The 18,271-nt window shown below is 43.5% G+C and overlaps 1 protein-coding gene across 1 annotated transcript; it reads left to right on the forward strand.

The window, feature by feature from the left end:
* Positions 1-1,407: 1,407 nt before the first annotated feature.
* On the forward strand, positions 1,408-13,300 carry LOC142771298 (uncharacterized). Its single transcript, XM_075872773.1, has 7 exons — positions 1,408-1,704; positions 1,923-2,176; positions 4,627-4,721; positions 5,572-5,592; positions 7,836-7,889; positions 9,564-9,792; positions 12,954-13,300. Exons 1-7 carry the CDS (start codon positions 1,471-1,473, stop codon positions 13,195-13,197), a joined length of 1,131 nt encoding a protein of 376 aa, XP_075728888.1. The 5' UTR covers positions 1,408-1,470; the 3' UTR covers positions 13,198-13,300.
* Positions 13,301-18,271: the final 4,971 nt, after the last annotated feature.

Genomic DNA, 18,271 nt, shown 5'->3' on the forward strand with positions numbered 1-18,271 from the left:
TTTGATGATTCGCAGCGTTTGTCAGTCTCTTGAATAGCAACAGCCATTAACGCTCATAATTACATTGCTCACAAACATAGGTCTTGCATTTCTCCCGGGGAGAGCGGAGGAGAGGATGCTGGCAGCCACACTTTCGGCGTGCAGAAGGAGCTACAGGACATAAATGAGTCTTCATTGTGACCAGAGTTTCTGAACTCTTTTGGAAGTGTACGTATGCATGGTTTGTTGCAGCAGTGTACAGCAGGCCTGCAACAAAATGCAGCTGACTTGTAGTAGAGCCGCTTTGCTCGGCTATAATCGGGGCTGTCAAGAGATGTGGCCTGGATGGGGGAACATTGAGAACACTTTCACACAACACTTCCAGCTGGAACACTTCCACACAACATGCACACATTGAAAAAGTGTGTGTGGCAATCCCACGCCGTTGGGGTTATTATCTACATGTTTTGTACTGGCAGACTCCTCTCAACTTAAATACCATCAAATCACCGCAACGAGCAAGAAACTGGCGCCACCAAAGGGCTGCTGCATCATGGCATGCTGAGATGGAAAGTCAACGTCATTGTGTGACTTCAGGACATCAACGGTACTCAGCGGCTGAAAAAAAAAAACCATACTAAAGATGTGTTACCTAGACAGTATGGTGTCGTTTTATGTGTCGCCGTCGTCTCGAGTACCTGTTCTGTACAGCACTCACGTTTTGCATTTAAAACGGAGTTACCAATGCAGCACTTCCTTTTTGTTGTATTGCAGTTGCTGTGCAATTCACCTTTATGCTAACATACGTAACGAAATACCTCTTTACATATAACCAATGACTTAGTCGTCTCTTTCGCACCGGCTGACCGAATAGCAGACTTTCTGTTTGAAACGTTAGAAAGAAGCTCGCTAGGTCATACGAGGAAGGTTTTGCGTTCTTTATAAAGCTTACCAGATTAGATTCTTCCGTCTTCTTTTTCTTCTTTCTCATTATTAGACAATACCCACTAGGGGAGAAAGAAAGACGGTGATGCTTTTTATATGAACAATGAAAAAAAAGCTAGCTAATCATATCAATATATGATTAAACCAAAAACTAAATTATTTAAACATACTGAAGGTCACAGTAATTTGGGGACAAAATAAGCATACTTATTCAAACCAATAAGCAAAACATAATGCCAGACTATATTCTCGTGCATGCGTGAGAATGATTGTCGAAAACAGCCTTAGAGCACCTCTCAAAACGAATCTATTCAATATATTTTTTACGCAGTTAATCATTTGAAGCGTATTGAAAGGTAGAAAGATGGACCAATGGTTTAAATTAGAGCGAAGTGGGTACGCACACTCTGAGAAGTACATTACTAACACCATCATCATCGGCCCGCGAGCTCTACCAGCACGTTCTTCCGGCAGGTTCTGCCAGCGCGTTCCCGCCGCACTGTCCGTTGACGAAACCAGGGAACAGCAGTTGAGAAATCATCCGCCATGAAAGAGACGACGTCGAGTTCGTTCGGTGCGTCGAGGGCGCCTGGATTTCAAGGTGACCGATTATGGACATCGATGTGGGACCACGTGCCTCCACCTGGGCCATTGTTCGCTTCATTGCTCACCACTCGCGAAGACTCGGGACGAATGGCCGGTCGAGCTTCACGGGAGCACAGCGTCTCAACTGCTGCGGAACAGTGCATATCTCCGAAGATGGGCAGAGTCAATTTTCAGGTAGTAGTAATAATAACTTGCGGAGTTTTAAATCCCGTAGCTATGAGCTCAGTATGAGAAATTCATAATTGGATTTGCAACATATTGGTCACGCAACGCTGGCCGCTGCTGCCAGAGAAAACAGCTGTTTTATTTGCTGCGAGGGAAGTCGCAGCCTGAAAAATCGCTGCGTTCTGTGTCACGTGAAACGGCCTTTACCGTTGCTTGCATGCATGCAGGCAGGAACGGGCCACCCCAATCAGACCAGCCGCCCCGATTCAGTCGCACTGGACCAAACGAGTACGCGGTCCAGCCCCACGACCAGCGTCACGAGCAGCATGGCGTCCAGCGGCGTCGTCAGTGCCACGTCCGCAAAGATGGCCATGTCCGGTGACCGCCGGCGCGCCATACCATCTGGAACGGCTCGGCAGTCGCACAGTCTGCCCCTCCAGGGCGTGTCAAAAGACGCCGACACAAAGGAGCTCTCCGAACCGTGAGTGCAGATTAACTTGATGTTCTAAAGCGTCGTCACTGTATTCGAAAATGATGTTGCGACGACCATCTTAAATGAAACTTCATTCGGTCCTAGTAACTTTAAGTTAACAGCACAAACACAAAATGCGCCCCACGACACTCGCTCGTCTCATTTGTTTCCTCTTTGGTGCGTATTGTGGTTGCGCTGTTCATTTTAATTCACCGTCCTGAGGCTTGTTCACACCTGCAATAGCGTCGCACGAACAATCGCGACTGGCCACCAAAGAGTGACTAAACAAGATCGACGTTCGCGCTTCCGCACGACTCGAATGTCTGCGCATACAAGTGACATTCATTCTCATATGGCTTGCATTTTAATTGCCCCGTAATATAAACGGACGTCCCAACCCTTATTATATCATTGTTTCAGAAGTTGGCGACAGATGTTCAATGGCTGAAAAATAACACAAGTGATTGAGTCGAGGCAGTCATTTTGAGACCAAAGCAAATTTTTGCAGCTATTTGCACTCAATCGCTTGTCCACTAACTTATTTGTGCGACCAGTGCAAGTAGCAGATGTTAACTGACCTCTAGGGTTCTAGTGCTGCAAGGAACATTGTTAGCGAGAAACATGACGTCTTTACAGACGCGTCTTTTGCCGAGACACCATTCCCACGGTCTTGATGAGGATCAGTTGGTTTCCGTCATATGTGTTCCTATTCATAACGCAAAAAACCGAAACGTAGACACAAGTAAGAAACGCATACACAGGACGGGTGCTAGATATTACCGGCTCCTTACTGAAAACGGACATGAAAGTGCCACTGACCATCGGACAGGCGCGCATGCGCACCTTCACAATCCGAGCTGTTTTCTTATGTTTATTCATTTATTTCTTTTGAAGATTGGCCGCAGCGCCATCTTAGGCATTATTGCGGGGGGCACAGTGCCTCATAGAAAGACTCCACAGTTTTACGGCCAACCAAATCTGCTGGTAACATATTCAATTCGACAATGGCTTGCGAAAAAAAAAATGCTTAAAAAGATCCGTTCTGGGGTTGTATGGCCGTAGTTTAAATTTGTGGTCATGACGAGAGGAATGATAATGCGCTAGTTTTAAGTATTCTGAAGGAATAACGCGTGTTTTCTAGTTATAGATTGAATAAAATAGTTTCAATCTTATATTACGTCTTCGATCTCGTAAGTGTAGCCAATTAAGTTCTCTTTTCATACATTGAGAGCTTTCAGTTCAGTCATATTTTCCCAGAACAAATCTTGCTGCTATCGATTGAATGTGCTCTAGTGCATGAGTTTGTACTTCGTGAAACGTATTCCACACAGGAGTGGCGTATTCCAGTATTGGTCTGACATAGGCGTAATATGCTGCCTATTTATTATCCTTGGTTACATGTTTAGGATTTCTTTATAAAAAGCCTAGGGCTTTTCCAGCCCTGCTGAGAACACTGGCAATATGTTTAGACCATCTCTCATCCTTAGAAAGCGTGACACCCAAGTACTTGTATTTGTGTTCTTTCCTAATAACTCCATTGTTTTAAGATGTACTGATTTGTAAACCTAGTGACCATTTTGGTGAAAGAGACGTGAACGCATTTATTAGTATTTAGTACTATATCAATATTTTGCACCATCCTGAAGCTGAGTGGAATTCATTTGGTCGGTCAGTTCAGTATACAACATACAGTCGTCATCAAACATTTTAATACGACGCTTAATTGTATCCGAAATGTCATTAATAAACACAAGAAAGAGAAGTGGGCTGAGTACGGAACCCTGAGGTACCACTGATGTCACCGAAACTAAACATGAACATGATCCACCTAGCCTTCTGTTTTCTTGAAGTTATAGCCTGCAATCCATCGGCAAATGGTTTTATGAAGGTTCAAGTTCTACAGATTGTGAATCAAAATCGAGTGTGATACCGCATCAAATGCCCTTCTGAAGTCCAAAAATAAACAGTTTGTCCTCGATTATCTGAATCTGATGCTACATCATGTTAGAATTCAATTATTTGGGTTGTACGTGAAAACCCCTGTTTAAATCCATGTTGTTTAGCATTTAAAAACTTATTGAAGCCAGGGGATTCATTAAAGCAGAAAAAAGAAAATGTTCAAATCGTGAAGCTTCAGTATACCTGCAGCTTCACGAGTTGCCACCTAATATGCCCAAGATTCGCTTTCGAATGCTCGAGGTATTCATGAGACAAAGCGACCGTCAAAACGCCAACAAGTTTTCTTTCACATGAAGTCACACGTTAGCCATCTGTACTCGGCTCTTGGGCAGCGATAGAGCCCATATAGATTGATGATGATAAAAATTTTTTGTCTACAATACTCTGGGAACCTCCACCGTAACAGCTGTTGTCGAAATTGTCACTAAGTGTGTGAATTTCGCAGAGATTGTTCGTAACTTATTCCCTCACTCTTTTCTGGCTTGCGTTATTTTTCACAGGAAAAGAAAATCCAGCCGGCTGCTTACAATCATGGCGTGCGTCCTGGCCCTTATGGTCGTGCTCTTCCTCCTCTTGTTCATACTTTCGAACGGACGTAAGCATGAAGAGCGCTTCTTCACGATTTGTACAGGGTGGCCTATTATGCGACGCATTTACGGAAGCTTAGCGCGAGGAAAACGGGACACAGTAAAGAACACACAGGACGGGAGCTAATGCTCTGTTGCTTTAGTTAGTTTACGGCAGTGACATTTAGAAGGGGTCATCGCCCCGGTGTTGTTGTATTCACGTTAACTTCAAATAATCAATTGATATGTGGGATTTAACGTCCCAAAGCCACCATATGATTATGAGAGACGCCGTAGTGGAGAAATTCTTTTTATTGAAAGGGAGAAACAGAGAATGTGGTAATGAATTGGTAGATTATACATGGGGAGTCTTAAGATTGACCTATTTCACTGGGCTATATATGTTACGAATAATCTATCGCAGAGGCAGAGTGACAATCGCCGAGCATTTTCACTCCTTGTGAAACGAAACCCCCATGAGCAGCGGTTGTAAACAAAGCGAATGGAGGGAACGGAAGGATTTTTGTCGCTGAAATCGCTGCATGTGAAACAGCCTTTAAGCGAATACGGCTACTCCAAGGAACGAAGAGGCTTTTGGGTTATCTGCCATCGCAACGAGAAATAAGCGGTAAGATCCCAGTGCATATATAGGCTGTGTACTCACAGTTATTCAGATAGCGCACGTTTGAGCGCTCGCGACAGTGCCCTTATGATTCGAATTCGCAATTGCTGCTCAACGAGAGCTTTTGAAGAGGTGTCAACATTTAAATGACTGCTTGTTTTTCTCTAATTAAAATTCAGGCAACATGAAATCTTTTTATGTTAACTATCACCAACAAAGCGTTGACTAACATGTGCATTTGTTTTACTTCCATGCAGCTGTGGCACGAGAGCACCCCCGTAAGTATTAACCGAACTCGTGTACTGTCGCACCTGCATTTTGAAGGAGTGTAAATTTGATGTGCGGTACTTAACAAGCTGCCAGCGTGGCTGTACAGGGGCGGCTTGCTTTACGTCGCACCATACGACGAGTGAATTCTCGCGTTCATTGAAAACAAAATGCATTGTTTTATTTGCCATCTTAGGTAATCGCATGCATAAATAGGGGGCTTCAAGAATGAGAAGTACCTTCTAACAGCCTCACGAGTCTAAAATCCTCTCATTCGGTAGAAAAGCAACGTCGTGTAGTGTAAATATATCTAACTTTCAAACACACACACTTGTTTGAGTATGATTCAACGTGTGTCACACGCAACGAATGGCAACACTGTCATTCCTTCCACATGATCATCGTCTCCCTGAATATATGACTCACGTGTCCTCACGAGCGATCAGACATGGGTATACGTTTGCACATGTGGTTATCCTTAAGGTCATGTCATTGTGGGAAAAACATCGTGGTTGTATATTTATAACGATTTTCCTTAAAAAAGAGATGTCTGCGTTACTTAGGAATGTAGAATAGCTTATTATCAATAATTATGACTGTTAATGTAACGGCTGGAGGCTGAGCGAAGCAGCTCTATAACTTCTTCGGTTTTGGTTTGTCACCTAGATGTCATACTGTTCTCTACTTGTTTTGCGTTTTACTTCAAGAAGTTCCTTCCCTATTTTCATCATTGGTCAGAAAAGCCGGCCGATCGGTTGTCGAGGTTTCTCAAAACACATCAGCCAGACATTATAGCAGCATTATTCACCAAATTTAGCTAGAAGTCCATTTTTTTAAATAAAAATACCATATACCCGAAGACCATGCCATATATTCAAATTCATAGTCATTGGCTGATTTCAAAATCATGGATTGCATTGATACTGCGGCCACCGCGGGAGGCCACCGTGTGCCCACGGGCTTGCCTGTGGTCAAACTGAAAGTAAGCTGCATTTTTGAAGAAAAAAAAGTGCTTGAGGTTGCAGCACATGCGTGACGTAACTTTCTAGCAGGCCTGTTGCCTGCTTAGCGGTTGCTGTTTAAAGAGAAGAGATAAAACGATCACAGCTTGAGACAAATACCTTTAAGGCAATCGATTTGGGAAGCAATCAACCTCGTTTCTGAAGTCATGCAATGCTTACATGAAAACGTTTTGCGGGGCCCCCTTAAGCGAGTTGTCATCCGCAAGAGCACATACAGTGCGCAGAATACAGGACATCACACTGATATTGTCACGAGTGTATGTCATTGGTGGACGAGATCACATGGTGTCGTAAATCCGCCATTAGATTTGAAACAAGCGGGCTGCCGCGCCGCGTAGCCAACGCGAGTTGCCGTTACGTGCCGTTTCAGACAATGACACTTAAGGTAACACCTCGCAACACGTGATTTAAAGCAAGATCATCAAAACAATCCAACCGACCTTTCTAAGAAGTTTCTTTCTTCTTGCACCAATACAGACTACAACAACCGGCTCTTCTCACACTTCTATTGCTTCCGTTTTCCTTAAAGTGCATGTCGTTCACATTAGTGGTACATCTATGGTGCGACTTGTTTTCAGATGTCTTGAGCTTAAGTACAGAAAGAATTTCTTTCTGCATTTCAAACCATTTCGCGCGTGCCATCACCATCACTCCTTGCCCTCACAACAGCTTTTGCGAAATTCTTTTCTTTTCCAGTGGGGGTATTTGGGTGATGCGATTGTGTTGTCTTTCATGCGAGAGTCTTAGGTCCTTTTTTCGCATCGTAAATGATTATGCTTTATTGCCAGTCAGCTGATCGTGTTGTTTGCTCGTATATCCCATTCTAGATATGTGGCCATCTTCAATTAAGTTACGATGGCAGTTATTGATTCCGCCACAATTGTTTTCCTTTCCTTTTGCCGGCTGTGATTAGTGGCCTCTGCGCTGTGCTTTTAAGTCGTTATTGTACACAGCATGCACATTTTCGTAAGTTCCAAGATTACTGGTCCTGTCTAGACTGCTTAAAACACACAGAAATTATTATATGGCATTACCGCTGCTTCAAAAAAACTTGTTTGTGGAGCCTATTCACATAAATACTACAGTTTTGGCAAGGCCTTTCAGTTTAGCAAAGCGAGCACTGTGATTGAACACAATATTCACAGCGAGAAAAAAAAACATGGGCATAATTTTAAACTCCTTTAGGACCGTTTAGCTGGTCACACACAATAACATTCTGATTTTATTTGCAGTAGCCGAAACGAACCAATCTACGGAAGTTTCCCGCAGCACATCGAAATCGACTAGTAAGTTATGCCTGTAAAACGTTTCTCTCATTTGATTTGATTGATATGTTGGGTTTAACGGCCCGAAACCACAATATGATTATGAGAGACGCCGTAGTGGAGTGCTCCGGAAATCTCTACCAACTGGGTTTTTTTAACGTGCACCCAAATCTGAGCACACGTGCCTACGGCATTTTCGTCTCCATCGAAAAAGAAAGATTCTCTCACAAGAGGCATGAATATACCTCAATGTGCACACGCTTCATCTCACGGCGCCCATACTGTGTGAAAATGCAAACTCGATGTAGCTAGCCGAAAGGTTTTATAATAAAAGAAAAAAAAATCACACCACGAAAATCACGAAGACCGGAACGAAACGCAACAGGTGGATTCATATTATCAACTGATTTTTAGTTGAATAACATGAAACAAATCCACTAAAAAAAGAAGTACCACCATAATGACGTCTTGATGGGTCTATCGGTAAATAACTGCAATCTACGCTTCCGCACATGCTGTGGGAGTGCCCGGCACAGTACAGACACAGTAACGCCACGACCCTTTCGTCGAAGCTCCGTGAGGCTCTGCGGAGCCCCGCTCTTGACGACCAAACCTGGGCGACCCAGCACGCCCGTGAGGCGGCGTCGAGGCGAGCCCTTGACGTCCCCTCGTGGGAGGCCCGGCCACCTAAACTTGCTGGTTTCTTATAATAAAGTTTACTCCCCCTCCTCCTCCTTTTTTTCCCTAGTGCAAATGACGTGCAGGTAAAGCACGTGTCTCCGGCGCGCGCAATATTATTGGGTTCGAGGATTTCTCTCCCTCTCACTTATTCCTGAATTGCACCATAATGTTGTTTGAAAATTTATCACGATTGGCAAAGCTTACGATGCTGTACCATACGTGCACCCGCATTGTTATTTATGCACAGCTGTGCTCTCCTGCCCTGCCATTCTAGCAACTCCCCGTTTGTCTTATAATAGGCTATACTTTGTTGTTACTTAGGAGAAACACATAGACGACATCCTCTTTGCACCGAGTGTACTGCGCCATACGTGTCTTGCCGCAGTGATACAATTTTACTTTGTGTAAACAAATTGGAGGGGGAAAGAGAGATTTTAATGGTTCAGAGTAACTTTCAGTTTTACAGTATCAGTAAATTTCCTTGGGCAACTAAAGAGCAGTTTGCACTGTACACCGACCCACACATGTCACGGACACCATGTTTACATTAGAAAACATGTCGCGCAGAAAATATGGTGCTGTCCAAGAAAGGCAATGATAAGAAATGCAGCCCTTTTAAGTGAAAAATTATTATACTTTACTTACGACTGCCCGTGGCTGTGTGAGGGTCCAACTTAGTAAAACAGTAGTTTGAGCCCCGCCAATGAGAAAATTGTCATTTACATAGCTACTAATACTTGAAGCTCTAATAAGAGCTTCATTAACCACGAATGAGTGATTGTTCGTCTACATGATGCCCGCGGGACGGCTCGAAGCTCTCCCATAGTAGAGTACTCTGTACTCCAAATCGTTACTATCTTTTGCTACCCCCCCCCCCCTCCTCATAAGCATGTGTTTCGGTTCTCTAAGTCCATAGTTCTGGCAAAAGAAGTTGTTCCCGTATATAGTCTAAATCAGTCAATGCTTTTCAATTTGCAACGCTGTGACCATTGTCGGCACTCTCGTTCGTCGCAGTTCACTCCACACCTTCGAGACCAGCGGCAGGTCTCGTGGGCTCCGCATGCATCAATTCATCCTCTTGCCTGGGCGAGGCCGTTTGCTTGGACGGCGTCTGCCGGTGCGAAGGGTCCGACTTGGACGTGATCGAAGGAATCTGCGTCGCTGTCTCCACACTGGAGACGCAGCAGCCGTTTTCGACGAGGACCACGGCGACGCCGACGACGTCATGGACGAGAACATCAGTGTAAGTTACGATGAGTAGCCATGATGTTTGGGATACCGTCACCTCGACTCATTTCAAGCTTCCGATAATGCATCTGTAGCTCGCACTACCCACATGCATATACTTTGAGATTTGGGTCTTTTTTTGACAGAAACAGCCACTGTGACTTGAGTTCGAACGGCGCCCATTAGAGCAGAGCCAAGCGAATGATGAAGCTTCAGCCGTAGAGCACATATCAGAATATCAGAATACTCACAAAATGTGTTACTAAGCATGCTCGGTAGAGCGATTCCATGAAAACATCTCATCAGGCTCAATTGCCCTGCTTCCACGACCCGAGCTTATCAGTTTGATTCCTGGGCTACGGCTATCGCATCGATTGAGGCCGAATGCAAGATCACCCATAAACTTATAGTTGGGACAACGTCAAGGTTACGTGGTCAAAATGAACCTCGAGTGCCTCTTAAATGATATCAAAGATTCGGCACGTAAAGCTAGAGATGGTTATTGCTTCATTACAGTAGCTGTGGTAAGAAAGGTACAAAAGAATCCTTCGCTGCTCATGTAGCTAAGTTGAGCAACACTGAATCAAAACTCATAACGTGCACATAGCACACAAGAAATTCCAGGCATAATAAGTGTCTTATGCATTGATATGCACAGATATGGTTAGTAATACCTTTGTTCTAATAGTCGGCTGCCTTCGCCAATGCACCAGTCTTCATGAAATTAAAATTTATGTAATGGCACATGAGCAATTATGCAGGGTAACTTAGTCACATGAACAACATAACCTACAGTGTTGGTTCAGTGTAGGGTGCAGGATGAAGTATGGGGCAGGTTCTGAACGAGAACACAATTTGTTCTCAAGCATGATTTTGTGAAACTGGCTTTCGTTGCGGGTAAAGCTGCCATTACCTGAATTTTTCAGTTTATTTTTTTTCCTAATATTAGAGTCATTCCGCTTCTAGAGGTCATCGTGCTCTGATCTTCAGTTTCTAAGGCGTAGGAGGGTTTCTTATGTAACACCCATTGAAAGTTTAGCATTGTACTTGCCGTGTGCTTCATAACGTCTCAAATACACTTTCGACACCCGTACGTATTGCGGGTGACTCGACGTCTTCGTCACGCGGCTACTCTATAGCCTGTAGCTGTAGGCAAAACAAATGATTTCCAATTTCTCAACCATAACCATTCTACTCCTTTCGCTCCTTCCATTAGGAGCACTGCACCTATTTAAATGAGAGTGTTGATACCCAACATTAATTTTAAGTTAAAATTGAGTCAGTAGATGAGGCGGAAAATATGTCTTCCAACTTCCATGGGTTGTCTTCACATAAATAAGAAAGTTCGAAGCATTATTTCACGCATTATCTAATCACGCCTCTTCTTGAGGTGATTGCTCAGTGATTATTAATAGTGTTTATCTCGCCCACTGCTGCACCAGTATATAAACATATTTGCAGTTAGGAAGTGTGAAATGTGAGACTCAGCTTCAGTTCTACGAAAAATTGAATTGCCAAGGCAGCTCTATAAGCCAGCATTACAACTTCCCAAAGCATTCAACTGCGCAGTGTACTTCTCCGGTCTACAAGCATAATGAAGCAATTTCAACGAATTAGACAAACCTTCATTTTTTGCTTTTTGTACAGAACCCTGGATGAGAGCAACTTGTGAAGCTGAGCCATGAATTACGCTTCCTGTTTTGAGCAACAGCAAGACTGTTATACTAGAGTAGAATAGTGCAGAACATAAATGAATACCTCAATACTTTGAATATAGCGCTGCCTTCAAATTAGCACAGAGACTGCATTTTGGCGGAGGTGAAATTTAAGAACATGGGTGCTCTTTGAATGAACTCCACGCTATTAAACTTAACCCGCAGTTTTTTTTATAATGACTTGTCTTCTAATATCATCGTGGTTGGAAAATCAGCGCTCCAAATTACATTGACTTCTTTATTTTCGCATGGCTTCTGTGTTAAGTGTTCATTGCATTGTCGTTATCAACCTGTAATAAGTGCACCGTAGGATGAAAGATTCTTGCACCAACCTCCAACTCGCACTCTACTGTGCAACTGATTCTATTTTGTGCTCTATATCGCGGAGTTTTATTATCATTTGTGCTTCAATGCACTGCTCACTTTGTGCTGCAACTGTATTGCTGAACTTTTTCTGGAAACTCTCAGCATGTTTATACGCTTCTGGTTATCTCGACTTTGCACTCTGATGTTCCTCTTGTACTGCTGTATGCACGTGTGTTTGATTACATTGTGTCATAAAAGCACTGTGTGACTACCTCACCCCCCCCCCCCCCTTCCGTTTTAACTCTCCCATGAATTTTCACGTCCTCAGGGCACAATACCATATTTTAAACTGCGCAACGAAGGACCGACCAAAAAAGTTGCAACTTAACCGCAAGGTTCAAGAAATGAACGTGTTGTTACGTTAGGGTAATCTCTGTATCCCACCGCTGCAACCACTGTTACAAATCTGGTCACGTGACTGGTGCAAAGTCGGGTGGTTGCCGTGCCGAACACGGGTGGTCGTCATGTCCACAGCAGCCCTGAGGACGAGTTCGAAGACTGAAAATACTTTGTACAGAGTATTCACATGTGGATGTTCTCAACTCTCAAAGAACAGGCATGGTGCTCTTCGGCACGCTGGTTCATATTGGGAGGTTGAGGTCGACCCCTCCCCATTATTTTATCCACACGGTGGCCAAAAGTCCAACAATCCTGCACGACTTGCTGGTACACAAGTACGGCCTAGTGATTAGGGTGCCTGTCTCGGCCACGGGAGGTAGCTGGTTCGAATCCTACCGCCGGACACCCACCAGATAAATGGGAAAGGCATTCCCCGACCCGGCACCTGGTTATGCGTGGGGTGTACCTTGCCTGAGGAGCGGTAATCTACGCTTCGCCGTGCGTGCTCAATGTGCTCTTCATATTCGATCGTTAACCCTGATGCATCGATGCTTGATCGGTTGACGACGCGTCCTGAAGCTACTATTAATATATTATAGGCTTTACATCCCAAACCCATTATATGATATGAGAGATGCCGTAGTGAAAGGGACATCGCACAGTCCATGGGGGAGGCATCTAAGGCGTGTGCCTTACCACTATAACTTTCATAACTGAAAAGAATGCCCTGGATACAGAAATATACAACATTTTGCAGGCTTCGGACAGGCGAGACTGTTCCGACCGCCAAGCGGTTCACATTGGTGCGCACAGTCCGCCTGGCAACTGCCACGAGAGCCGCCGCCACCAAGAACCCGTCCGTTACAGCTCGGGAGAACCCGGTCGTGGACACGACGGAGGTGGCTGCAGACGGCAAGAGGAGTGTGGCGGTGGTCTCATATGCCACTGCCAAAGAAGAGGAAGTGGAGGAAATGCGCAGGCATCGTGGGCAACAGGCTTAAGCGCTTATCCGAAACAGTTTGATTGGGCCACCTTACACCGACTAATTTTCATTCGTAAACAAGCTGTTAGTGTTTGTATACGTTATTGAGAAGCGATTTGAAATTCGATTCGAAGAGTTGTTTTTGTCGAAGATTTCTGGTTTAGCTCCACTCGCATGTCTCTTAATAAAATCTATGGTAGTCGATTTTGTTTTTATGGCTTCATAGTGAATGTGGCACCGAGAAGAGCGAGCATTCTTATGTACTTGCAAGGTATGCAAGACTTGAGGCTTGTGAACTGGCTCGTAGATTTAGTCAATTGCTTGCAGCTGAGCTGGCATTGGAAGTGAAGCAAGCCTGAAACAAGCCGCTACTGGGGGCTGCTAGAAGATGTGCATTCATGCGTACCTCCGGGGTGCTTGCGTATTCTTTATATAGTGAATCTTTTGCAGCGTATTTCATGCCGTAGTTGTAGTAGCAGTGTCACCTATAGGATTCATGTAAGTCATGTGACTGTATGGGAGAGTGTATAGAGAAATAAAACTAAATTTTTATGGCGAGTCACGGCACTATTTTTTTGGAGTGCTGTTATTATTAGTTATTACTTTGCCAGACAAAGCAGTTCGAAGTTTTATTAAATTATATAGAGCGCAAATTCGGATAAACCAAGGCAAGCTACAGGAACAACGAGGATTTCGAGCGTTACTTCGACAGTGCGCAACTTACGTTAAAGCTGCTTCGAGAAAACAAAAGAAAGCACTTTTATGTCATGTAGTGAATAGTCTTTTGAACGCATGTATAACGATGCGTTGCAGTAGCGTAGCATCGCACCAGGTGTCACAACACGCAAATTGCGCAATAAGTGGGTGGTGTGAAGACCAAAAAATTGCACATTGCTCCATTATATTTATTCATCATCAGCCATAAGTAAACGTGTTGTGTCGCGTGTTGCACTACAGAGGTGTAGCGGGCTTTTCGCTGGTTCTCAAAGGAAGGATTATGGCGTGGTGGACGCTTAACAACTGGAGTTACAATATGTTTCCTCGTTTGACAGTTTTGAACGGCGAATGTTACACGCACAGTCATTCGTTTCCCTACGGCATGGTCGAGGCTTCACCGAAAATCGAATACGGGCTAACAGTTTGAGACGATGTGTACTGGTACAGATTTCGCTTTCGCCCTCTACTGAAAGCGGAGCTCGAGCATCCTCCAAGTGTTTTTTTTTACCATATGGCGACAGAAATGACGAGAAAACTCAAAAGAGTTCTTCGACGTCATAATGATGCCCAGGAACAATAGCATCACTCCATGTGCTGCAAGGTTTTCTGGCCAGTTAATTTACTGCACATTGAAAGTATTTGCAGCGAAAGTACGGAAGTGCTGAAGGAAAGGCGTAACAGCGAGAAAAGTAATGCAAGGAGGGACGACACGTTTCGGTTTCTCGTTGTTACGTCTTTCCTGCTGCACTTCCCTGTTTGACCTGCAAACCCTTTGAATATGCACGTTAACCAAATATCCCGAATGGCCGTTTTCTTTCATGGCAGTCGTGCATACGCATTGCTGCTCATCGAAAAAATTGGGGCAGGTGCGTGCTAAAGGTGTGAAGATAGAGGAAACAGGGGAGATGGTAGACTCACTTCCTCCTCACACAGATCACTCTCGCCTCTTTTGCTCAGCTTTTTGCTTTGTCAGTCATCATTTCTCTCCTAGTGCTCGGCATGACATTGATTTCCATTGTACGTGAGATCTGTGATAGCGCGTGCAGGCGTGGACAAGCCGCACCCTCCCATGGAGTCCCCAGTAGCGACCGAGCACACTATGCTAAAATTAGCCAATGACTGTAGAATTTATTTTCAAAACAGGCAGCATGCTGCGCTACAACATTGGCTTACATGTGTCCGTGAGCCTCGGCTACGGACCGGCAGTGTTTTCTGACCATGCTCTAAAAGTGCTGTAGGGCCACTTTAATTAGGATTGTAAGATATTGTGAAGGTAATGAGCGCCTTTGACTATATCAAACACAGAAATATCCTTGGCATAAACGGAAGACTTCACTGCTCGACTAGGGCCATCTTGTAGAGATAGGACTCTACAAGGTAGTCAATAATTGTGTCGAGAGTACTGACATCCGAGGTACTCACCGGGTTATTCTGTGTATGCCAAAGGAAATGCCGACTTGAAAAACAAAAACAAAACTCTCTTCCACTGAAACATTCAGTCACACACGTTATATTATAAGCAGCATACCAAAGCGTACCCATGGCTGCATATCAGATTAATTAACGTGAGAACTTCTGCACGGATAGTGCAACCTGCGGTCAGCAGGACCGTATTAGGTGGCCCCTGGTATGACCTTGGAGCACTGTCTTCTGCGCTTATAATTTCGTAGGAATGTGTCGGCCGATGCGAGAGTTTTGTCCTCAAATGGGTTGGTGAGTAAGCATGAAAGATCGCTTCCAGTTGGCATTGTCCCCGTCTTCACACTATGCTAATTAACGACATATGACTACTCATAATTCCCTTATTGAGTTCATTAAGGAGACCCGGTTTGTCAAGTAGTCAACGTTATTCTCGCCAATTGATTACAGATAACACTTATAGTCAATTAGCCGAATATTTTTGTCTATATTCTGGAAATGTCACCACCCTTCCCCATTCTCCTCCGAATTACTGTCCGGCTCCTGAGATGCAGCTTCCTGGAACCTCGCCTCAGCCTCAAAAGGTTGCCGATCTCTGGTCCGTACTGTCATACGTATGGTTTACCTAAGCCTACACTTTTAATCTGGTACTGCATAATGCTTGCTATATCCCGGAAACAAGTGAAAAAGTGTACGGTGTCTCACCTACATCTAGCCCTGTAAGCAAGAGCTGAATTAGAGTGTAACGAAAGAAGCATAATTTTAAGGAGTTGGTGCCTTATTTGTTAAGCGAAACATTAGTTAAAACTTGAAGACAAGAAGAGCAAAATAAAGTTTAGTTGATGTTATTTGTAGTAATTATGACGGAAATGCGAAGAAAGCAAAACAGGCGAAGAGATGCTACAAGGGCCGAACCTGCCACCTTCGAATAACATTTCCGATGCACTTCCAATGGAAATATAGCGGCGGTCACCCCCCAACTCCTTTGGGGAGATGGCGGGGATGTATGTACATTTAGACGTGGAAGTGTTCATCAGCGTCGCTGATAGCCTTGATGGAGAGTGGGGAACAATCGAACATCTGCCTTCTGGTGTCATATAGCACGTAATCCGTTTACGAATAGGTGAGGTAAAAAAGAACGAGGCATAACGTTCCGCTGAGAGTGATTGAACCTGCGACCTTCCAACAACGCCTCCGTTGCCCTACCAAATGAGCTACAGCGGGGTTCATTCCTTCGTCCCTATTAAGGGGTATGATCGCGCGTTTAGCCTGAACGTGAGATTGTTCCCTTCATATCTTCCCTTCATAGGTATTTACCCTTTCTTAATGTAATAGCTTATGAGACCTAGCAAATCATTTCAATACTGCTGGTATAGTGTCTCGGCGCTTGTGTCAATTAGTCCATCGGTCCCTGCTGCTGGTTATGATAATATCGCGGATCTAGTCGGGGATTTGGTATTTTTGTGTCGTCCACGGTGCAGAAACAGAATTTGAAAGCTACGTTGTGAACCTGTTTTCTAGTCCTTGAGCTAATTGATACTATATTGATGGCTTAATTGACTGATTCATTTACACTGATCTAATGATCGCCGTACTTCTTGCGACGTATAAACTATCGAGTCTTGATGTTGGAACATTTCTTCTACGACGAAGTTTATACTAGAAATCGCTATGTAATTTGATTAAACTCCTATTTCGCACGTGAAATAGTAGGCTCTAATGTTGCCGTAATAACTTGCTAACCATTCCAGTTTTGTAAACTTTATTTACATACAAGTCATTTGACGCTGAATGATTATAGACGTGGTGTTGGAAGTTAAAAATGAAGTGAACTAACCTTGATATAAAGGTTTTCGTTTCTACCACTGGAGACTGTCTCAACATTAAAATGAAGGACGTTTTGAGGTTTTTATAATGAACGAACATTTTCACTTGTCTTTCAAGAGATTTTATGGGGCACAATTTCAAAGGAAACAGGAAGATGGTAACTGAGTGAAACAAAATGAATCGACATGGTCGCTTGCCTCCTTGCTTCTACCTTGAATATCTGGCTCCAGTCCAATTCGGGAGATTGTCCTTGAAACGAATGGTCAATATACAAGATATTCTCTTCAGTTTTGAAAAATAATGAGGTTAAAAACAGTCGCAAGAGAAATAAATGAAAATTCAACAATAGCGCGTATAAATAGAATAATACAGTAATACTGATAACAATGAACCAGTAAAAAGAATTCCAAAGTAAAAAGAATGTGATAGCGAATAGTGTTAACAGAAAATACTTCTGGTGTCAACGAGAAATTTGCATAAGACTGAGAAGGATTCCCGTCTATCACCAATCTATTTTGTCCATCTTCTCCTCCTATCCTGAAGTTCACCACTTGCTCGAATGCCAGCGTCATTCTTTATATAAAAATATAGACACAAAAATAATTAAGTAAAAACACCGAGAAAGAGGAAAAGTAAAATGCGAAGTTTAATTGAAGCGAAGTTTATATTAAAGTTTAATTTGATTGCTATCGCAATAAAATTAAACTTCAAGTTAGCTAGCTATCATTAGCTAGCAATAATATCGAGAGGTGCTTCCAAACAATAAGCGTAAACACTCTCCTGCCTAACATACTTGAAAGTTGGAATAAACAAATTTAAAAGGTCTGTTAATTTTTTTCGATACATTGTTTCCGTTCATTTGGTGTGAGTTTCAAACTATTATTGAGTATTCTAGGACGGTTTGAGTAAGCGTTTTGTACAGTATTAGTTTAACTTGAGGTAAAGTACCTGTCAGGTTACACCATAAAAACGCAGTTGCGTAAATCATCGTTAAGAAATCTGCATAATGTGGGCATCCCACTTTAAAGATGCTGTTGCTATGAACCCCACGTACTTTACCGTATTCAAGTGCTCAATGTCTGACCCATAGAGGGTGTTTTTGAAATGTAGCGGTGTCTTTCTATAGATAT

The sequence above is a fragment of the Rhipicephalus microplus genome, chromosome 9 (assembly GCF_043290135.1).
Source record: "Rhipicephalus microplus isolate Deutch F79 chromosome 9, USDA_Rmic, whole genome shotgun sequence".
In the NCBI taxonomy this organism is placed as follows: Eukaryota; Metazoa; Arthropoda; class Arachnida; order Ixodida; family Ixodidae; genus Rhipicephalus; species Rhipicephalus microplus.